This window comes from Zea mays, chromosome 10 (assembly GCF_902167145.1).
Source record: "Zea mays cultivar B73 chromosome 10, Zm-B73-REFERENCE-NAM-5.0, whole genome shotgun sequence".
In the NCBI taxonomy this organism is placed as follows: Eukaryota; Viridiplantae; Streptophyta; class Magnoliopsida; order Poales; family Poaceae; genus Zea; species Zea mays.
Window position 1 is genome coordinate 107516338 of NC_050105.1, and position 23749 is coordinate 107540086.

Here is a 23749-nt window from a genome sequence, read left to right on the forward strand (position 1 = left end):
CGCTGCCGCCGGCCGGGCTCGGGCGAGGCGAGGCGTGGCGTGGTTGTGTTAATTTTTAGCACTCACTAACCGCGGGAGTTTCAGCTCTTTCCCGTCTCTTGGCGTGCTGCATGCGATACCCTTGTCCTTCAGCTGCCCGTCTCTTGGCGTGCAGCATGCAACCCTTCTCCTTCAGCTTCCCTCTGTGAGAGGTTAAGTAGAGGAGAACCCTTGACACTTGGTACACGAGAACAGAACCATTTCAGAGTCACAGCCCAGTCGCAAGTGAGAGTATTCCCATCTCGTGACTCTGTGCGCACATAACAGCGAGAGGGCAGGTGCCTCCGAAGCCCTTGTCGTTCGAGACCTTGCACGGGGGATCGACAATTAGGTTTTTGGGGAGCGTCTACGCGACTGCCCAAAAAACATCTTCTTCCTGGCGACATGACAAGGGAAGCTGGACAAGGATCTGGATCATCAGAGCGCATGAGAGGGTATGATCAGTTTATTTCCTTACTGCTCTACGTTTTGCAGATTATATATGTTTTATATATTCATCTGTGTTGTTTTATATGTAGCAATGATTTTATCTCATCTGTTCTGTCATATTATAATATATTATATCTGTCTGTTTTAATTTTACAGTTATGCTGTTTATGTTGCTATCTGTTTAATTTCAATTGTTCAGTCAGTTTATATGCTTATCGTATTAATATGATTTATATAATTAATATGCTTTATTTTCTAATGATCCATATTGTTATGGATCAATTTGAGATCACGATTTCTATGGTTAATTATCTTTTATATGTCATCATCATAATGTTAATTTATGTAATTAAAATAATATAAAAAATGTCTATAATTCTATCATATAAAACATATATAAAGAAGTACAATCAAATCATTCAACAATGGAATCCAAACATTAATTTATCTTTGTTTACTTTATGCATTAGCCTTAGTAGTAGTTTTAGACTTAGATGTAGTTCCCTAATCTACAATCTTCGTCCCTCTTCAACTCTATGTCGTTTAGGGGAGTTTTGGTTAGTCTGCCGATATTAAAACAACATCAAGATTTTTACTCTCGACAAGGTTCCCAAGTGACGAAATCTTGGTTTCTCATCGCGGATGGTCAGTGTGCAAATTTCAGGTTCGTTTGGCGTTTGGAAAAAGAAAGCGTACGCGGATGAAAACGTAAATACTGCCGAATCCGTCTTGCCTCCCGCCGTAATTACATCAACAACTATATCTTGTTTTCTTTATTTTTTTGAGCCAGCTCACCTATATGACATGGCATATCATATACCAGTCGGTTACTATCACAGTATCACCACCCGTCCCGAATCGATATATAGCCGAACACGAACCGGCAGTCCTCAAATACAGTTGCTGCACCGCAACCCCGCGCCAAAGCCAGCGCGGCCAAACGACGTGACGACCAAACGAAGCAACCAGGCGCCGAAAAGGATAGCCGAAGTGCGAAACCCAACAGCAAGGAGAAGGCGAGGGGAAAAAAGAAAGAAAAGGCGCATCGAAAAGGCAAAGAGCGAGCTCCCTCTACCCGCGATCCCCGCACACCGGCCGCCGGCGTTCGTCGCCGCCGCGGATGAGATGCGCTCCCCCTCCGGCGGCGGCAGCGTGGTGGCCCGCGCACGTTCGTGAGGGGCCCTCCGCCACGCGCCCAGGTTACTGTGGCTCCGAGTCCGAGTTCGCTCCCCGCGCCCGCGCTATCGCCGCGGGGCGGAGCGGATCCCCCAACATGTGGCTTTTCTGGCGCACTAGGAATCGCTTCTCCCTTGAGGAGCTCCGGTGAGTCACATATCCCTTGCGCTGCCCTGCCTGGCCCGACGGCCGACGTGGTCGAATTAGGTCACCGGAGCGCGCTGTCCGTAGATCCGCGCAGTTGCTCGCCCGGATTTTTTTCTCAAACATGCAAGAGAGCTGCTGTCATTGCATCAAGCTCCCTAACTAGAAGAGGTGGCAGAAACCCCACCTAATTTATTAAAATGACCCAAAGCAAATGCAGCAAAAGTCCCCTAGCGTCGACGAAGCACCAGAGATAAGATTAAGTGTATTTCACTAGCAATTGTCGATTCATACTAATGGAAGAGTATCTCACTGAAAGAAATAAGTTGATAAGTGACCACACATTCATGCTATCACTCAAACTCGTCTGCTTCATGAGTTGTAGTAGTGGTAGGGAGTTAAAGTATTGCAATAGCTAATAACTTGTTTTCTTCAATTCACAAATATTTCACAAATATGTATTCTGAAATGTTGCTCCTGTGTAAAAAACAAAACAAAACAAATGGAGGCCGAGGGAGTATAGAAAAATCAAACACGCATACAGTGTACACGATGCAACTGTGTACTTTTCATCTGCAATAATCTTTACCTGGGCATAAAAAAATCTGGCTTCATGCCCATTTTATTGTTAATCAGCAACAGCAGTCTGTACGTAACACATAAGCTCAAATATTTCTGCTAGCTAATGCCCTTCTATTTTCTTATTAGATCAATTTTTTTCTCGAACACGCAGGAGAGCTGCGTATCATTTCATTAGAAGAAGGATGATATTTACAATGACCTAACACACACACCACACACACACAAATAACAAGAGGTATAACCTCCTAGCCGAGGTTGAACAAAAAAGCTAGGTTCGAAAGACGGGTCAAGCTTTTAGCCCCCGCAAAACACCACATATTGAACTCATCATTGGCTGAGGTAAGCAATCCAGCTATAAAAAGCTGAGCACCATTGAAAACACAATCATTGCGGTGTCTTCAGATAGTCCAAGCCCCCAGGATCACCAAGGAGTTAAAGCCATCTCTGAGGTCCTTAGGAATAACCTCAGCCGATCTACCCCACCAAGCTTCAAAATTGATATCTTCCATCCCGAGGGAAAGGGCAGACAAGCCGACACGTTGGAGAAGAAGATACAAAAATTGCCTCACGAGGACACAGGAAACAAGCAAGTGATGAATAGACTCTCCTTCCTGGTCACATAAGGGGCAAGATATAGGATGGGGAAGACCCCTCTTAGCGAGCCGGTCAGCCGTCCAACATTTATTATGTAGGACCAACCAGAGGAAAAACCGACACTTAGGTGGCGCCCAGGTGGTCCACACTCTTTCAAAGCCCGCCAGGGAGGTAGAACCGCAGAACATTATCTCATAAGCAGTTTTGGCCGAATAGATACCATTGGAAGAGAACCTCTAATAATGTTTATCTGTAACATCCGGTTGAAGATCAACGTCAGCCACAACATCTGCCAACAAGATGAAGTCAGCAATGACCTCCCATGTTACCACTCCCCTTAAATCCCCAATCCATGAAGAGCTACACAGAGCATCAACCACTGTCCTTTGCTTTACCAGCCTTTTAGGAACCAAACTAAAAACATGAGGGGCCAAGTCTGCAATCCTCTGACCCAAGAGCCATCTGTCATGCCAAAAAAGAGTGGACTGCCCATCACCCACAATGGAGGCCATTGCCAAAGAGCACAAGCTATCCAAGAACCGGTTTGATTGGAACGGCAAATCAGTCCAAGGTTTGGAAGAATAAGTTTTTTGGAGCCAAATCCATCTTACACGTAGGCTCTATTTAAGCATTGAAGATCAGAGATACCAAGTCCCCCAACTCTTTGGGGCGTGTTACCTTGCCCCAGGCCACCAAACAATGGCCACCATTAGCCTCTTTACGCCCTCTCCACAAGAACCCGCGACAGATTTTATCAATGGCTTTAATAGCCCACTTAGGCAAATCCAGAGCCATCATTTGATAAATGACAGTAGCAGCAAGCACAAATTGCACCTGGGTAGCTCTGCCAGCACGGGTCATCAGGTCAGCTTTCCAAGCCGGTAAGGGATCAGCCACCTTGTCCATAAGAGGCTGAAGCTGAGCTTTAGATAACTTCTTCAGGGAGAGAGGGAGACCCAAGTATTTAATTGGAAAAGTTTCAAATCTGCAGGGAAGGAGCTGCTGGACCAAATTCAGATCAGCATGTGTGCAACGGATGGGTACAATACTGCTCTTAGCTATATTAGTTCTCAACCCAGAAGCTTCCCCGAACAGATCCAAAATCCTCACAACAGTGTTTAGGTCCCTGGGCTCTGGTTTTAGGAAGAGAGCCACGTCGTCTGCATAGAGCGAGATCCGATTCCGGTGCTGAATGGAATTAGAAGAAATAGGCTGCAGCAACCCATGCTCCTCAGCCTTGATAAAAAGCACAGTGAGGACATCCATAACAATTATAAAAAGCAGCGGAGACAAGGGGTCACCTTGCCGCAAGCCCCTTCTATGAGAAATGAACCTCCCAGGCACCCCATTGAGCAGGATCTTGGTGGAAGAGGTCATAAGAAAACCACTTATCACATCCCTCCACACGGTACCAAAGCCTAATTTTTCCAGAACTTCAAGAAGGAAAGGTCAAGAGACCGAGTCGAAGGCCTTGGAAATGTCCAGCTTCAAGAGAATTCTGGGCTGATTTTTAGCATGAAGGAATCTTGCTGTCTGCTGGACAAGCATAAAGTTGTCTTGTATGAAGCGACCTTTGATGAAGGCGCTTTGAGCTTTAGAGACCAGCCTCTCCATATAGCCCCTCAACCTATTTGCAAGAACCTTAGTCACCAACTTGGCGAAACTGCGGATCAAACTAATGGGTCTGAAATCCTTGGCAGTAATAGCACCGTTATGTTTTGGCAGCAGCGTAATGAAGGCTGTGTTAAGAAATCTGAAATTCCTGAAATCTCTCCCCCAAATAGTTAAAACAGCTGCCAGAATGTCATCTTTTATAATAGGCCAGCAACATTTATAAAATTGCCCGGTGAACCCATCGGGGCCAGGAGCCTTGTCCGAGGGGAGCTGGTTGATAGTGTTCAAGATCTCCTCCTCAGTAATTAAAAGCTCAAGAGCCTGAAGGTCATGTTGCTGCAATCCTAAGGCATCAAGGTTGATAGTTTGGTTTCTCTGCACTTCACTTCCAATTAGATTCATATGAAAATCCCAGAAAACCTCAACCTTCCTACTCAATTGAGTCTTCGTTTTGTGTATTCTTCTTATATTTTTGTTTGCGCATACGATTGTGTATTTTGTCAGTGTTGAAATTGTTTGTTGAAGATGACAATCCACTGCCAAAAATAGCAACATTGATCCTATGTTGCTATGGCCAATTTCATTTTTTGGAAACTACTATACCATTACCTTTCTACTCTTCCCTCAATGTGATTGATGTAAAAAAGTTCTTGCAATTTGATTTTGTATTCATGTTATGTGCAAGAATTTCAAATTCTTCATTGTGATCATAATTGTATCATATTTTGTGACAACTCAGATCTTTTACTTCAGGTATCTAACAGATCAGCTACAAAAGGTTCATGTTGTCAATGAAGCTAATAAGGCAGGTTTAGCTGGCCATCCCAATATTTTTTTTGAATTTCATTTAGACTTCATAGTTGTTCTATTGATGCTGATGTTTGTCATATAGGAATTTGTGATTGAAGCATTGCGATCAATTGCGGAACTTATGATATACGGTGACCAGCATGATGCTTTGTTTTTTGAGTAAGTGTTGAACAATCAAACGTTGCAGGAAATTTGCTCTTGGTCTATTTACTTATTGTTCTCTTTCAGATATTTTATGGAGAAACAGATCATGGGTGAGTTTGCTCGTGTTCTAAGGATCTCAAAGCTGTCAAGAGTGTCACTCCAATTGCTACAGACAATGAGTATCATGATCCAAAATCTGAGAAATGAACATTCAATTTGTATGTTCTACTTTGCAGCATCCACTCAGTTTTTGCAATGTAGATAGTTGAAACACCTAATATGCAAGTTGTTATGTTTTCTGCAGATTACATTTTTAGCAATGAGCACATCAACTTCTTGGTTACGTACCCATTCGATTTTCGAATTGATGAGATGTTATCGTACTACATATCTTTTCTGCGGTTCGTAACACCCGCCTATATAACATTAGTTTTATTACTGACCATTATACACATCAGCTTACCTGGTTCCATTTTATGAAGGGCGATAAGTGGGAAGTTGAACAAGAATACAATTTCTTTGCTCGTGAAGACGAAAAATGTACATATCTGAACTTATGGACGACAGATACTCTAGCCTTGTTCCTTGCTTCTTTTGTTTGAACCGCTAAGTATATTCTATTCTGTTCCCTTCCATAGTTCTTGGTTTGTTTTATGTGTACAATTAGTGTAGCACAACATTTTTTCTGTATCCAACCAACAATCGTGAGTCCTCAGATGTAATGCAGCTTCACTGAGTGGACTGCAAAAAAGCTCCTGTTACCATGTTATTGTGGTCAGCAGCAGCATTTTATTACTTCAAGGGTAAATATGCCCAAATAAGAGCCATGGCACTACCGTGGTTAAGTTTGGGATATGAGTGTGCTGTAGGCCAGATCTGGTTCTTGCTCTGCTTTGATAGGGGTGTCACCCATATTGTTGTTACCCTGTTTTGCTAGGGGTGTGCCACCCATATTGTTGTTACCCTGTTTTGCTAGGGTTGTGCCACCCATATAGTTCTTACCCTGTTTTGTTAGGGGTGGCACCCATATGGAAATATAGGCTTATATTCTGAAGATAGTTATATGCTTGTCTCACCTGGCTATTCTAATCACTTCATTTATTTGTTTGCCCACTAAAAGTTTGGACTAGTTGAGCTTTAGAGGTTGTTGTGCATCGCAGGTCCCTTGTTTACTAGCTTTCTCTCATCCTCTGTGTTCTATGCAGGATGAGGTCACTTCCTTTCCTCTTTATGTTGAGGCCTTAAAGTTTGCTTTTCACGAGGATAGCATGATTCGAGTTGCTATACGTACCTTGACACTCAATGTCTATCACGGTAAGTTGGTAAACCCTTGATGTCAATTATGAATGCTTGTGTCCTGTGTCCACTTTTGCTTATTGGGCAATTCTTTGTTTTCAGTTGGAGATGAATCTGTTAACAGATTTGTTTCCCGCACGCCTTTATCAGATTATTTTTCAGACATGGTTCAGCATTTTCAGAAGCAGTGCATTGACTTGGATAAGTTGGTTGCACGCTCCTCACGGTAACTTAAGTGGCATCACTAGAATGTTTTTTTGAGATAAATTTATACTCCTTATGCTGGATTATTTGTTTAATTACAGAAAGGGAAATTCTTCTGTGCCAATATCTTCTATTGAAGATGCAATTGTGCAAATTGAAGACACACTGTATTATTTCAGTGATGTTATGTCTTCTGGTATTCCTGATCTTGAAAGGTTCATCACTGAAAATATCTTGCGAGTTCTGGTATTTCGATTCTTACTCCCGTCACTGCAGAGGCAGAGCACAGTAAGTGCTGAGAAACATTTTACATATTATATCATCTAATTTTGTATTGGCTTATTTCTTATATTTTCTTATATTTTTTTCTCTAGGATTTGGACTTAAGTGTCACTACATCCATGTATCTACTTTGTTGTATACTACACATTTTTAAGAATAAGGATATGGCAAGTACTGTAGCTGCTGCCCTTTTTCATCAACCTGATGGCCCTGATGATAGGAAGCAAAGGACACCTAATGGATATACATCTGAGCATGATAGTTGCAAATCTGAGAATCATTGCACCACTGCCTCTGGTATCGAGCAATCAAGTGAGGAGCCAAATTCTTTGTCTTCTGTTAGTTGGAAACACTTGCCCAACAATTCATCGCGAAGTGATTGCTGCCAAGGAAACACACCAAGGTATCTTACTATAGCTTAAAAGGTGCTTCCGTTATGCAACTTTATCCTATTCATACTTTATTTGTTCAATAAAGGTGCTTACTATTTTTAATGGAACAATCCTGAATTTATTACTATATATGCGGCAAAATTACAAGATTCTGTGTCCAGACTTCAGAGTTCATCAACAGACAATCACTTAAACGATGACATCAACTACTATTACACAAATATAATAAATCTGAAACTATACTAGGAGCACCCAGGGCTCCAGATCTGGCCAGTACAAGAACTAACTCCAAACTTCGCGCAAATCAATACAACTCTAGCATAAACCAACTATACATCAAAACAATACAACTCTAGCATAACCCTCACAAGTAGCAAATTACTTAAAATATTTTATTATTTTTCCTCAAATGATATGATACATCTAAATAGTATGTTCCTCATCACAACTAGCATACTATTTAGATATTGGAGTATTGCTTTCCACAGTTCACATATCAGATTATTGTACATTTGTGTTGATTCATGCAATTTTCAGGGAACACTTGCTGTCCTATATCACAGAAGGAGATGATTCACAAGCTTTGGGTTCATTGTGCTTATTCGCTACATTATTGCAGACGAAAGGTGTGTTTGACATTTTCTCATATACTTATCCTTTTCACTGTGGCTTTCCCAGAAAATGATTGCAAGTAATTGTTTGCTTTATAGAACTTGATGAATCAATGCTGGATGCCCTTGGAATCCTCCCTCAAAGAAAGCAGCATAAGAAACTTCTATTAGTAAGTACTTTCACCTTCCCACTTTGAGAGAAAAAACAGTTATATTACTTGTTTACTTACTATAATGTGGTCAACTGTAGAATGCACCCATGTTTTCCTCAACATTAGTTGACTATGTTGTTAGCATCCTAAAATTCTGACACCTTGTTTGTTGATGTCTATGTGAATGGTTATTGTGCTATGTTTTTTTTTCAGTAGTTACAGTTCTATCATATGCAGGCTTTCTCTTCCCATTAAAAATCACATAAGGCAGCTAGTATAATATTTTATGGGTAGTCGTGATTAGGGTTAAATGAACAAGATTTGACAGGTTTGTTGGCCCTTCATCGTTTTGCAGTCCCCTGTTCCTTGGTTCTAGTTATGTCTTTGTATTACCTCCTTTGTATTTGGAAACATGATCATAGTACTTTATTTTGCTTTAATTTTCTGACACCTGTCTTCTCTTTCTGCAGCAAGCTTTAGTAGGTGAAGACCTTGCTGAAACACAATTATTTTCGTCAAGCAGCAGTCTAACTGATGACAGCATTTGTAGTGATTTTGATATTTATGTAAGGAAGCTTCAGGTACACTGCTGCTCTGTATCCTTACATTTTTTTCTTGAATATGCTGCATATTATTTCATTAAAGTAGAAGAAATAGAGTGTACAGGTCTTTACACGTTATAATAAGCGCCCACTTAAAAATGATAAGAAAAACCCGACCAGAAAAACACGCTAAGGAAAATGTAGTCCATTCCCAATAATAGAATCTGGAGTAGGGATGACAGAGGATAAGGTACCCAATGGGCACACAAGGCCATGCCCATACCCACTAGCGAAAGAATACCCCATTATCCGTACCCACTACCCATCATGAGTACAACATTACCCTATACCCATACCCACCACGGGTAGTGGGTATACCCACGAACATTCCAGTAGACATGATCATTTTAATCGCAAAAGTAGGTACCAAGAAGCAAACACGCAAGCACAAGGGAAGAGAAAGAGACGACAGAGGTAGAGCCGCTCATGCACTTCCGCACTTGTAGCGCCTCAGCCACAGAATGCCAGAACTTGGGTCGCATTCGCAATTTCCCACAGGGAATTAGGGTTAGGGCTTTGGCATTTTATTTTATATAGAACACTTCTATTAATCTGGACCAACATGTCATAGGTTAGCGGGTTTCTCATCGGGTTCGGGTAGTGGGTATGGGGCAAGAGAGAACGTACCCATGCCCACCATACCTGACCGCAAATCCCTTCTTATGTCTCAGAATTTGGCTTATCATGCGGTCATGCCATAGCTACTTGAATTACGAGAACAGAATAAGTGCTTTGAGTTACTATTAGAGTGGATGCACTAACCAGTGTAAGCAACTGGATTCTTACTCTCATCGAGAGGATGACACTATGAGTTGGGGCAATTTTTCATTTTATTTCTCACACACTACTCAAATGCCATATCCATCTAAGGGTTGAGATACATATTTATAGCTCAAAGGCTGCAACATATGCTTCTTAGAGATGCGAATATGTTGTCCTACAAACTGCACTAAACACTACACAAAAGATGCTGTCCTCTAGTCAAAAGAACTACAACAATGCACTGCTGTTCTTTACCCAAGATGCTGTCCTTAAAGCAGTCAAAACTGCAGTAAGGAAAGGTGCTGCCCTGCCTGCTGTTGTGTTGCTCTGCCTGCTGTCCTATGCCTCCACAAAAGCAGATGCTGTCCTCGAGCAAAGACCAAAAAGGACTGCTGCTGTCCACTGCAGCAAAGACCAACAAGGACTTCTGCTGTCCTTCCCACAGACCATGAGACTTATTCCAATAATTCTCCCCCAAAGTCTTGTGCGTCGTTTTGTTGGATAGTTGGGCCATCCTGGACCTGGAGCAAAGCTCAAGGAATTTGATCCTCCCAAGGGGCTTGGTGAGTAGGTCCGTAAGCTAATCCTTGGTGTTGATGTAGCGCACCTTGATGCTTCCTTCTGCTAAGCAGTCACGGATGAAGTAGTACCTCACCCAAATGTGCTTGCTCCGTTCATGAAACACAGGGTTCTTGGACAACGCTGGAGTAGACTGATTGTCCACCCTGAGTTCCGCCGCTACAGTGTCTCTCCCGAGGAGATCACCGAGCAGTCGAGCCAGCTAGAGCGCCTGAGTCGAAGCGGTGGAGGCCGCTATGTACTCAGCCTCGCAGCTGGACATGGCCATCACCTGCTGCTTGACCGATTGCCAGCTGATGGGGCACTTGCCGAGTAAGAAGAGGATCCTGCTTGTGCTCTTGCTAGTGTCGATGTCGTCGGAGTGGTCGCTGTTGTTGTACCCGACAAGGTGTGCCTCCCCAGGGCACCTCGGGTAGTAGAGACCGTGGTCGAGAGTCCCCGCAACATAGTGGGCGATCCTCTTCACAACCTGCTCGTCCTCCGCTGTTGGTCGCTGCAGTACCCGACTGACGTAGTCGACAGAGTATGCCAAGTCCGGTTGTGTCTGGACGAGGTAGTGAAGGCTCCCCACAAGACGCCGGTATTGAGTGGCGTCCACCTCCTCCGTCGTGCTGTCACGATTCAGCTTCAGCCTCTCCTCTATCGGAGTGAGAGCTGGGTTGCAGTTGGTGAGCCCAGCTAGCTCAACAATGCGCTTGGTGTAGGCAGTCTGGTGAAGTGTGATCCCGGAGTCACCCTGGTGCACCTCAATTCCTAGGTAGGAGAGATGCCCCAGGTCACTCATATGGAAAGTGGCCTTCATCTCTTCCTTGAACGCTGCCACCTCTGCATCCTTGGTGTCGGTGATCACCAAGCCGTCGACGTAGACACCCACCAGCAGGGCATTTCCTCCATAGCCCTGCTGATAGATGGTCCCCTCGTGCGGGATTGGCATAGAGCCCATCCCCTTGAGCGTGGAATCCAACTTGGCATTCCACGCCCTCTGTGCCTGTCGCAAGCCATATATAGGGCCTTCCACAGGCGCAACACCTTGCCCTCTTTGCCAGGGATCACAAATCCTGGCGGTTGGTGTACGTAGACCTCCTACTTTAAGTCGTTGTTAAGAAACACTGACTTGATGTCCATGTGATGAACATGCTAGGCCTCCTGGGCTGCCAGCGCAAGGAGTCGCACAGATTCCATCCGTGCCACGAGGGCGAAGGCATCGTCGAAGTCGATCCCCTCCTGCTGCAAGAAACCGCGTGTCACCAATCAAGCCTTGTGCTTGACGATGGCGCCGACTTCATCCCTCTTCAGTTTGAACACCCACTTAAGGGTGATTGCGTGATGACCATGAGGGAGATCAACGAGCTCCCAGGTGCGGTTCGTCTCAACAGCGTTCATTTCGACTGCATCGCGACATGCCAAGTCGCGTGTTTCTCGGCCTTCGCGAAAGACTGAGGCTCGTTGTCGTCGCCTGCAAGATGCAACTCTCCCGCTAGAATGCGAGACACCGGGCCCGACACCGACAAGTCGATGAGAAGGCCCTCCACCTTACGATATCACAATGGATCGCCGTTGTGGCACGCGTTGATGCGCTCCTCGTCGTGGGAGAGCGGGGTAACTAGCTACACCGGGTCGTGCTCGACACGAGCTGGCGTCGGAGAGGACGTTTCCAGAGGGGTTACTGTCGGTGCTGGAGTACGTGGTACCGACTTGCGCCCATGCCAAGCCTCGTACGATGTCATCCCGTTGAGTGCCTTGGTGGGCGAGCGGTTGAGGATGTAGACCGCTGTCACCACCACCTCTCCCCATAAGACAACCGACATACCTCTTTGCTTGAGGAGAGTCGAGCCATCCCCACAACCGTCTGGTTGCGCCGCTCGATGATGCCGTTCTGCTGCGGGCTGTACGGCGCGGAGTAGTGGCGCTGAACGCCCTCATTCGCGTAGTACGACCCGAACTCAATCGCCGTGAATTCGCCGTCGTTGTCGATGCGCAGCACGCGCAACTTGCGGCCGCACTCCGTCTCCGCAGCGACTTGGACACGCCTGATGGTGTTCGCCGCCTCTCCCTTGCTGCTAAGGACCATCACCCACATGTAGCGGGAGAGGTCGTCGACAAGCAATAAGAAGTAGCGTCCTCCTCCTGGTGTGGTTGGTGTCACTGGGCCACACAAGTCCCCATGCACGAGGTTGAGCGTCTCTTTGGCTCGAAAGCTCGACTGCTAGGGAAAGGGGAGCTGTCTCTGCTTTGTCAACACATAGACATTGCAGAATTGCTCCACATGGTCAAGGAACGACAGGCCTCGTACCATCTCCTTTGCACTGAGCCGATTCAGGGCCTCGAAGTTAAGGTGCTCGAAGCGCTCGTGCCACTGCCATGCCCCGTTATCCCGACGAGCAGCAAGGCAGCAAGGTTGTGCCACCTTCACGTTGAGGATGTAAAGACGATTTGGACTCGTGCGTACCTTGGCAAGAAGGCGGCGAGAAGGGTCATAGATCCTCATGACTCCGTGCTCGACCTCCACGCGTGAACCGTTCTCATCCAGCTATCCCAAGTTGATGATAGAGTTCCGCAACGTGGGGATGTAGTAGACTCCAGTGAGCAGCTTGTGCTCACCTGACGCGGCGGTGAAGACGACTGAGCCGACACGCTTGATCTCTACGCCGGAGGCGTCCAAACTTGACGGAGCCTCGAACGCTAGAGTCAAGCTCGGTGAAGAACTCTCTTCGGCCGGTCATGTGATGAGTGGCGCCGATGTCGAGGCACCATCCTTCGATCATGTCTTTGCTAGAGCCGTCATCGAGGAAAGTGCTGCTGTTGGTGCTGCTCGAGATAGCTCGATGCATGAGTGTGCTAGGAACAGAGCCTCCTCCGCCTGTGCGAGTTGGCCTAGCCGCGTCGTGGCTGGTGACAGTCCCGGGCCCAGTGGCCAAGCTTGCCACAGTCGTGACAACCGTCGTCTCGTGCCGGCTTCTTGTTGCCGACGGCGCCACCTTGGGCGCCTCCGCGGGCACCACCCTCAGCATGTCCTCTTGCCCCAGCCTGGGGGCCTCGCGCGCCTTGCCGTGTTTGCGGCCATGTGTCGAGGAGGACTCCCCCTTCTTGAAACCCTGGCAGGCCTCCCACTGCTCCCGAGTGAGATGTAGCTTCTCGCTGATGGTGATAGGCCTAGCGAGAGCCTGTGGTTCGTCGCCGGCGACGACCTTGAGATGACATATCGCCTCTTCGATCATCATCGTGGAGAGGTCTAGCAGAGATTCGATCGAGCGACCGATCTGTTTGTACTTTTCGGGGATGCAACAGAAGAGCTTCTCAACAGCTCTCTCCTCATCGTAGGTGTCATCGTTAAACTGCACCATCTTTTGCGACAGAGTGTTGAGGCGGAGAGCAAAGTCATCAACATCCTTACCTGGCTTGAATGCCAGGCTCTCTCATTCCTTGCGAAGTGCTTGCAGTGTGGTCTTGTGGGCACGGTTTGCCGATGTGGGTCGCAGCGATGGCGTCCCAGGCCTCTTTGGCAGTTCGCTTCTGGAAAGATAAAACTGCATCTTGGGTGGGACTGCAACAATGAGGGCATCTAGCGCCCGTCAATCCTCGTAGTAGTCAACGTCGCAGCACCGAACTGCTTCCCACATGTGGCGAACCTGGAGCAGTGCCCTCATCACCGTGGTCCACTCGACGTAGTTGGTCTTCATGAGGGTAGGCCACCCACCGCCTGGACCGATGTCCCTGACAACGGCTTGGACCCCACGGTGACCATGGTATCGATCCGGGGAGGGAGAATCACGTCGCCTGTAGAGGCCGCGATCTCCGTCGACCCGGCCGCTCCCACCGGGAGCACCCCCGGTGCGTTCGCGCCTGTCTGGGTTGCTGCTGCGCGCATTCTTGTCTGGAGCGTCATCGGTTGCCTGCTGTTGTGCTGCCCTGCCTGCTGTCCTATGCCTCCGCAAAAGCAGATGCTGTCTTATAGCAAAGATAAAAAAGGACTGCTGCTGTCCACCAAAGACCAATAAGGACTGCTGTTGTCCTTCCACAGACCACAAGACTTATTCCATCAACCACTTCAACCCAAAAGATTAAGCTAATGAGAGAATGTAGTTGTCAATCCACTTATACACTTCAACACCCCCACTCACGTGCAGCCAGAGAGAAAGGCGCAAACACAGCCAGAGAGAAAGGCGCAAACGTTGAAATAAATGGGTGGAGACACAAATAAAGCCTCTGCCAGGATTCGAACTCGAGACCCGTGGCTTTGATACCATGTTAGAGTGGATGCACTGACCAATTCAACCCAAAAGTTTAAGCTGATGAGAGAAGGTAGTCAATCCACTTATACACTTAAACAGTTACCTACCAACTACTGCAGTTCTCGGTCTATGCCATCAGATGAAGAACAAATTAATGTGAATTTGTGGAAGTGGGATTTATCAACTTCTTGTACATTTGCACCTCAGCCCCTTAGCAATGCTTAGAGCGCAATGTCTGTCACCCATCCATTACATTCTGTTCTTAGATTCTGATCATATTGGAGCAGAAGATTCCCTCTGAGTCCACATTTGTTTGAAGAAATTGAAAATATAGAAAATAAATCGACTTTTGCTATATTAGTTTACTTTATTTTCTACCACTCAAGTTATGACTTCAAAGAGATTTATCCTCATGTTTGTGCCTGTATCATTTCAACAGTTGTGCTATATATATATAGACTCTGTATGGTGTTAGACTACCACAACTTTATTCAATTTCTCTTTTTTTTGGGAAATCCATGTTTGTTTTCTAAATAATTGGGTCGATGAAGTGAATCTGATGTGAGCTGTGTGGTACTCATCCATATTTTGTAAGCGATATGAAAGGACAGACCGACTGACCCAGTGCTGGTGGCCCCCACATTAGTGGGGTCTAGGGAAGGAATAACCGAGGCAAGCCTTACCCGTGCATTTTGCAGAGAGGCTGCATCGAACTTAGAATCTTTGGCTTTGTGGAAAAGCTTCTCACCACTGTGCCCGGCTTGTCCTTTTTTTAAGCAAACATGAATATTCAAAATAGATTGAGTGGCATATAAGTACAAATATCTACTCAACTGTGTACATTAGTGGTGGGAAATTAGTGATATTTGAACCTCGTACTATTACAGCTCATGGTTGTAATTTATTTATTCAACCTAAACAAAGATGTGTCACAATAATTCTGAAGTTTTATTTAATTATCTGAAGTTTTTGAAAGTTGTAACTGTATTAATCTTTATTTTTATAAATATGTGCACTGCTGTGATAAACTTTTGCTTGATCCAACTCTATGGGTGAGTTAGTCGAGTAAATCTAAGAGAACTACACATGGTTTGAATTAAAAACCATTGCTTCTGGAATACATCATAAACTAATTTGTCTGACGTGTGGGACTGAATGCTAATTGATGTTCAAGCTAACGGTGTAGGTTTGTGAAATTTAGATCAAGTATAGTTATCCAAAATTTACTCTATTTATTTTGATTTCATCTGTGAAATACTGATAGAGGGCAGGCCTGGTGCAGTGGTGGAGCTGTCTCACTGAGTCACTAGGTCGCGGGCTCGAAGCAGTCTTTCCATATTTGCGGGGAAGGCTTGCCTGGTTTATCCCTTCTTTAGATCCCACTCATGTGGTAGCCTTTGGCATTGGGTTTACCCTTTTTCTTGAAATAATGATAACAGTTTTATTTAGTTCCTCACTGTCAGGGCCTAAGGAGGCCCACGGAGGGGCTGCGGTAGCAGCAGCCATGGGCCCTCCAAGGGGGATTAGATAAGGATAGTTAGAGATAAGATTAGAAGATTAGTTGAGATTATTTAGGAGATTAGTTGAGATTATCTAGGAAAGTTATCAGTTAGTAGTTTGTTGAGAGTTTTTAGGAGAGTTTTAAGGAGATAAGGATCTATAGCTAGATAGGGACAGCCAGCTGGCCTATTTATGTAATCAATGGATGAGAAATAAAGTATGCAAGAATTAGAATGGAGAAACCCTCCTCTTGCTCGGCTGTGGGCAGAGGCCCCCAGCGGACGTTCTTGCCCATCGATACACCTCTATAATCCCTCACCGATCTAGTGACCATAACACTCACACTTGCTATCTTATTTTTTATTTTTTCTTTAGATTCTTAGTTTTTTAGGACATCCTTAATATATTATTTTCCTCTCTACAGGATAAATATGGGCTACAATGTCACCATCCACGGCAAATGACTTCCAAAGCTCACAGATATCAGGTTATTTGTTGATCCTCACACGAATTACCTGTTTGGTTTCTTAATTTGTGGACTCTTGAAATATTGATGGCATCCTTCTTATTTGTGTACTTTGAATCAGAAAATAACATTGCTTTTGTATCAGTGCAGAAATAATCTTTCTTGCTTTCATTGGGAGCATCTGCATGTACTAAAAACCTCTAGGCACGTTAATGAAGTATATCCTAAGGTGTTGGATGTGATGTCTCTCAACATTACTTCAACTTTTCATCTAGGCTAATATTACAGTTCATCCATTGAGATTTTGTGTTACCACCGTGGACATCTATGTTGGGCATCCCAGTAACTGATATAACTTGTATTTTAATTCCTTTAGGATTATCTTGTAAGTTGTAACCTAGAAAGGTTATTTTAAATAATTTGTTTGCAGCATTAGACATTTATCCAGATCTATCCGTGTCACAGATGCTAATCTTCTGGACTTAGTTAATGATATTGTATCTGCCTCACTAGTTCTAGCTATAGGTGCTGTTTGGTTCAGACGTTGTTAAGGGAATGGTAATGGGATCTCTTACCGGCGGTAATGGTTACTAGTTATAATTGGATTGGATAGTAGTACCTAGTATTACTAGAAAGAACTCAACCAAACAGAAATATCGGTATCCATTACCCCATGTAATCCATTTACGTTACATTTCGGCGAACCAAACACCACCATATTTCTTGCTTAATGTTTCGAGGGTGATTCCGTGATTGTGACACATTGCTGTGAACTTCAAACTTACACTTAAAATATTGGCCTTTTGCTTTATGAGCCTTTTTTTCTGAATACCTGATGCTTTATAATATGTCGTGGGATGTTTACGTGTTTCTTTGCCATTTATGCACATTGATTGTTTTTGTAGGTGCTCGATGCTTTAGTCGACCTTTTCTGCAGGTCAAAGGTTTCTGCAGATGTTCGTTTGGTTGGTGGCTGGCTTTTCCGGCAACTGCTGCCCCATGGAGAGGAAGAGTTCACTGCTTTTCATCTAAGACGACTAAAGGTACATTCATACTGCCATTATCATTCGTTCCTGTAATACTTATGCTGGGGTTTAGAGATATAATAGCAGTCTGCTTCTTTATTTCTTTCTCAGCAAATGCAAGGGGAGAACTACGATTCTATTCCTATTTATTATTACCAAATTTCGCTGTGAGGACACTTTTATTGGAATCAGTTCGTATTAGTGCCTCAACAAATTACAGTATAGTTTTAACTTTCTGTGGTCTATGCTATTGGTGCTGTAGTGACAATTCTTGCTTGTTTGCATTGAAGCAACATTGCCTCATCTCACTTATGTTTGAGTGCACAACTGCACATTGATTTTTTCTCTTTGGTTTCTTGCAACTCAGATTTCTATCTTTGTTATGGGCCTTAAGCCCATTAGCTAGGTCATTATGGTTAGGTTAGTCACGACCACTGTTCACGTGCGCGTGAACAGTGCCGGCCAGATAGGGTTGTTATGTTGCTTAGCTATTAAGTTAGGGTTACCTTTCTATATAAGGAGGGGCAGGGTGTTAGTAGAGAGAAGCAAGAATAATAGATCTGGTTTACACCTAGGGCCTCCTACGGGAGGGCTGAGTACCGGGACTATCTTCCGAGTGCATCACAGTTCACAACAATCTTTCACTTAACGTTGCCTTTTGCTGTTCAAAATTGCATATAAAGAAAAAAATAGTATCATCTCCTTTCCAAATGTAAGTTGTTTTGTCTTTTCTAGGTACATAGCTTTTATTATGCATCTATATATTGTTATGAATAGCACTTGTATTCAATATGAGGGCACTAGACTCGAATATATACACCGATGTAGGATAGAAACCGTGTATGAGACCGAATACAACAAGGACATATGTGTTGGCATCTAACATCCCCCTCAAACTCAAGGTGGTCCGAACACTGAATTTTTTCTCTCGAACGCGCAGGAGAGCTAGCATCATTATATTAAGAAAGGAAAGGTCCAAAGTGGACCGAAATACAACACCAAGACCAAACCCTCAAGCCTCCCCTACAAAGGGGGGGGGGGGAGCCTGACGGGCCCTACTAGACCCTATTTAAAGTGACAATAATTTCCAAACTGTCTAAATGCTTAGCTCCCGCCTTACTACAACTGATCAATTCATCTAGAAACAACCTCTTAGTCAAACTAATGGAAGGGCTCACTCCATCAAAAACAGCCCTATTACGAGAGCCACAAGCACCAAGCTCTAAGGATAATGACACTATTGAAACCCCTCCTCTTGCACCTATGCACTCTTTTAGAGACCTTTTCCCACCACACAACAAATGACTGTTCAGCAGCAATAGGAGTGAGGTAACCAAGCCCGATGGACGACAAAATGAGATGCCAAAAATCCCTAGAAAAACTACAGGTGTAGAGGATATGCTGGATTGTTTCCTGCTCCTGATCACATAGGGGGCAACTCTCCGGGTAATGTAACCCTCTCCTCTGAAGTCTGTCCGCAGTCCAACATTTATTCCTTATGAAAAAACTTACATTTAGGGGGGGCCCAAGTCTTCCACAATCGTTTCCAAGGCTCAAAGGAAATGGACCCCAGGAAGAAGGCATTATAGCAAGACTTTGAGGAAAACTGCCCAGAAGTCATGTGTCTCCAAACAAGCCTGTCCGCCTCTTGTGAAAGAGTCACCTGTCCAATCTCATCCCATAATTTTAATACTACTGCAGCCCAACCATAGAAAGATGACTCCCAATATCCCTAACCCAACGCCAGTTGTCCAAAGCCTGAGCAACCGTTCGGGTCGAGCTGACTCTACTGTCCACCAAACAGACAACCTCTGGTGCAATATCAAAGATAGCCTTCCCATTCAACCATTTATCAAACCAAAAGAGAGTGCTGGTTCCATCTCCGACCACATGAAAGACCGAAAGATTGAAAAATTGTCTCACTTGCTGCTGAATAGGAAGATTCATTCCCTGCCATGGTCTGGACGGATCGGTTTTTGCAGCCATAACCATTTCACCTGTAAAGCCCAACTTTTGAATTGTAAAAAGTTGGAAGAGATAAAACATATGCTAAGCTCTAGTCTGCGCCTTCATGAATCAACCAACTAAAGCTATAAAGGCACATAGCGAAGATCAATCACATCATCTTGAACCTATGCACACGTGTAATAGGCATCAACACCTATATGCTTAGTAAACTCATGTTCGATTGGATCACGAGCAATCTATGCTAAGCTCTGGTCAGCGCTTTCGTGAATCAGCCTACTGAATCTAAAGGCACATAGTGAAGATCAATCACATCATCATGAACCTATGCACACGTGTAATAGGCATCAACACCTATGTTAGAGTGGACGCGCTAACCAAATCAATTCAAAAGCTTAAGTTGATGAGATAAGGTAGTCAATCCACTTATATACTTTAACACCCCCACTCACGTGCAACCAGAGAGAAAAGTGCAAACACAGCCAGAGAGAAAGGCGCAAACATGGAAATAAATGGGTGGATGCACAAATAAAGCCTCTTCCAGGATTCGAACTCGAGACCTCTAGCTTTGATACAATGTTAGAGTGGACACACTAACAAGTTCAACCCAGAAGCTTAAGCTTATGGGAGAAGGTAGCCAATCTACTTATACACTTCAACACCCCCACTCACGTGCAACCAGAGAGAGGCGCAAACGCAGTTAGAGAGAAAGACGCAAACATGGACATAAATGGGTGGAGACACAAATAAAGCCTCTGTCAGGGTTCGAACTCGAGACCTCTGACTTTGATACCATGTTAGAGTGGACACACTAACCAATTTAATATGTTTAGTAAACTCATGTTTGATCGGAACACGAGCAATACTAATAGCACCTGTACTATCAGTCAAAGGAGTCGACATATAAACAGAAACACCAAAATTTGCAAGCAACCATTGTAACTTGGTCACCTCTGCCGTCCCAAGAGCCATAACACACAACAATTGATCCTAACGAATAGCAGCAAGATAAGTAGAGTGACTAGTACACTCAGAGAGATCACAAAGAAGAGTCCACATTTGACGCCTTCCATAGCCAACATCCTCATCAACAAAGCGATCATACTAGCCGTGAGAATAGAACCAGCCTGAGCATCCTCAATTCCTCATCGACACATGTCCAATAGCTAGCAAACTAGGACTCATACGAAGCCAAAAGATCAACATGACATTTTAAAAGCTTCTTCTCATCACCCGTTGTCGTAGCTAGAGCTGAAAGTTGTACAAGAGCAGTAGGATGAGGTGGGTAGGTAATGTCGCTGGTAAGGAACTCCAAGACACACTTATGCCAGCGCATGCGAGGAACCCATGCATGGTACTTGGTGCCATAAAAAAGCATTTGATTCCATGTAACGGGAACACCACCAGAAGAAGCCAAAAAAGGTGCATGATAGGATGGAACATGCTATGGCAAGAGCGCAAAGGAATAGCGGCGGGCTATGGCGATGTTGAAGTGTACAAGTGGATTGCTACCTTCTCCTAAAAGTTTAAGCTTTTAGGTTGAATTGGTTGGTGCATGCAACTTAACATGGTATCAGAGCTAGATGTCTCGAGTTCGAATCTTGATAGATGCTTTACTTGTCCCTTTGCCCTTTATGTCCACGTTTGTGCCTTTATATTTGGCTGCACGTGAGTGGAGGTGTTGAACTGTATAAGTGGACTACTTACCTTTGCCTAATAGCTTAAGCTTTTGAATTGAACTGTTTAGTGGGTCCATTCTAACAGGCGAGAGCACTACAAAAAAGCGGTGCAAGTTTTTTTTCCTAGACGAGCTCCTCAGAAAATAGAGCTTGGCCCGACATACACTTAGATGCTCGCAAATGGTCGAGCTAGGCGCGCAAGCGAGAAGATTTGACCGACGTGAGCGGCGCCAGCTAGAGGCGGCCTACTGTCGGGTGGGAGGCCCACGACGAGCATGAGCAGGCTGGGCGTGGAAGAATAGGCGACCCGCTGGTGTCATGTTGGATGTTACTGATCAACGCTGGGCTTCAAAATGAAGAAGATTGGCGATGAAATTGTGTGGTGGAGGCATGCAAGTGCAATATGAAGGAACAATTAGAGATAGAGAGGAATATCTAACCCTAATTCTGGCTCTGTAATATGTATACCATGATATGAATAGCACTTGTATTCAATACGAGGACACTAGACCCAAATATATACACTGACACAGGATAGAGACCATGGACAACAATGACTATATATGAGACCAAATACAACAAGGACACATGCATAGGCATCTAACAGATATATGCTGTGTCTGGATATGCAGTAAAAACAATGTCTCTAGAAACGCCAAAATGACTTGCAATTTGAAAGGAGGGAGTAGATGTGAAGTAAGCACTATATTTAAATTCCTAATTGGGTTTTGGTCACTTCCAATGCAGAAAATCAGCATGGTTTCTGTCTCCATCAATTACCTTGCTAGGTAGACATTTTGTATGGCAAGTAATTTTCGGGGAGAGATTAATTTAAAAAACGGTTTCTAAAGAAGAAGCTGTGTCTTCACGCAAATCGATGGTAGATGAAACTACATGCATTGCATCAGGGATGGCTGCTAGTTTCTTCCTGTTGTTGGACAGGGAGAGCGGATTGAATGGAGGTAAACAAAGGGCCCTATACAAAAATTCTGTATTCTGCGGTGTGGTTTCCATGGTAGTTTCTTAGGCTATGAAAAATATCTAGTAGTTTCTGCATTGAGAGTGTCCTTACCCAAATGTACAGAAGTCATACAGATAAGTGAAATGCTTTGCTTAAATGTTTATCCTTATATATTGAATCAGCCTCACCGGAGATGTAGACATATTAGTGTTTTTTGCCTCCTGCTGATTATTAAATGCTATCTGTAGGATTCACACAAGGATTGTAGCTCAAAGCTTTCTGAGGAATCTGGAGGATGCTGGTGTGACATGCTTCTTCCTATTGTTAAAGAAGCTTGGAGGAACTGCAAGAAAGGTAAATTTTGATCTTGATATGAATGTTATCTGTTTGTGTCCTGTATGTAACATTCCCACCTAATATGTGTTTTTTCTTAGCAATTGAGGCATCTTCGCCACCAAAAGGATCCAAATCTATTATTGTACCCATGGATTTGTGTTCATTTGAAGGTTAGTATTAAAGCATAAACACGCTTCTGTATATTGATTGATTGATAGCAGTAGAGGTTACAAGGATTTATAGGAGAAGCTAAGCTAGTAATTAAGACAGGGGGAGAATCTCAGACAACATGCCAGGGAAGATCCCAGGCAATAGCATGCAGGCAATAACACATCCGGAGGGGGATAACCCCGGGCAACACGTGAGGGGAGAACCCCAGGCAACAGCACACACGCAATAAACACAGCTGGCAGGCATTAAACACAGTATTAAATATGCTAGCAGTTAGGACTAGTTTGATATATTATCCTTGGCCCAGTCATGTCTTGTGGCTACACAGTGATAAGTTTCCATAAACTTGTGAGGTACTGAGTCATATGCACTGTATTTCAGGTGATTCTTCTGTTGCCATCGCAGAGGCACTCTATGAGATGGTTAAGGTATGGATGGACCTTTATTAGTTTTTCCCATCTATTGTTTGAGACCTAAAATGTGTACAGTTTTATATCAGAAGCTTGTTCTGTCCTCCCATTGGATAAGGTGCTCGTAATAATAATCATGAATGGAATGAATGTTATCTTACCTTAAGATAGCACATCTCACATGAAAGTGCTTATCAGTGTTCGCACATCTCACGAGAAAGTGCTTACCAGTGTTAGCCTTCATATGCAGATGCATTATCCAACGTCAAAAAAGGAACAAGTTGTGTTCCTATTAATGCATTGTTTCTAAAGATGCTTTACTCAGATTTGCTTCTGAAATTTGCCTTCTAAACGCATGAACTTTGTATTAGCTTTTGTATTTTGTGACCATTGAGCAAGTGACACAATATCCCTTATTTGATTGCAACCAGATTTCTTAATAGAAAATGCCATAACTTTTTCGTGGTGATTAGCTGGACTCTAGGAAATTGGGCAGCATTGCATTCTTGCTAGTTGTAGAATTACGAAAGACAAAGAGGACTGCCAAGAGGAAAGCCCACCCAAATACTTAGGATACCCTCCACGCGTTTCC

The 23749-nt window shown here is 44.2% G+C and overlaps 1 protein-coding gene across 4 annotated transcripts in view; it reads left to right on the plus strand.

The window, feature by feature from the left end:
- Window positions 1-1360: 1360 nt before the first annotated feature.
- The window catches only part of LOC100383777 (uncharacterized), a 28724-nt gene continuing 6335 nt past the window's right edge, over window positions 1361-23749 (plus strand). For 2 of the 4 annotated variants that reach the window (XR_559775.4, XR_559774.4), the window contains exons 1-19: window positions 1366-1791; window positions 5332-5383; window positions 5471-5547; window positions 5617-5750; window positions 5837-5933; window positions 6015-6072; window positions 6738-6846; window positions 6931-7054; window positions 7134-7320; window positions 7407-7717; window positions 8244-8332; window positions 8417-8487; window positions 8940-9050; window positions 16569-16631; window positions 17516-17653; window positions 17747-17802; window positions 22489-22594; window positions 22675-22746; window positions 23129-23175. Coding sequence is in view for 2 of the 4 variants with exons in the window: in XM_020545190.3 (XP_020400779.1) it covers window positions 1589-1791; window positions 5332-5383; window positions 5471-5547; window positions 5617-5750; window positions 5837-5933; window positions 6015-6072; window positions 6738-6846; window positions 6931-7054; window positions 7134-7320; window positions 7407-7717; window positions 8244-8332; window positions 8417-8487; window positions 8940-9050; window positions 16569-16631; window positions 17516-17653; window positions 22489-22594; window positions 22675-22746; window positions 23129-23175 (2049 nt within the window). In the remaining 2 variants the exon portion in view is untranslated. Of the gene's footprint in view, window positions 1792-5331; window positions 5384-5470; window positions 5548-5616; window positions 5751-5836; window positions 5934-6014; window positions 6073-6737; window positions 6847-6930; window positions 7055-7133; window positions 7321-7406; window positions 7718-8243; window positions 8333-8416; window positions 8488-8939; window positions 9051-16568; window positions 16632-17515; window positions 17654-17746; window positions 17803-22488; window positions 22595-22674; window positions 22747-23128; window positions 23176-23749 lie in introns of all 4 variants that reach the window. The other 2 variants (XM_020545190.3, XM_008663990.3) reach the window with 2 other exon arrangements.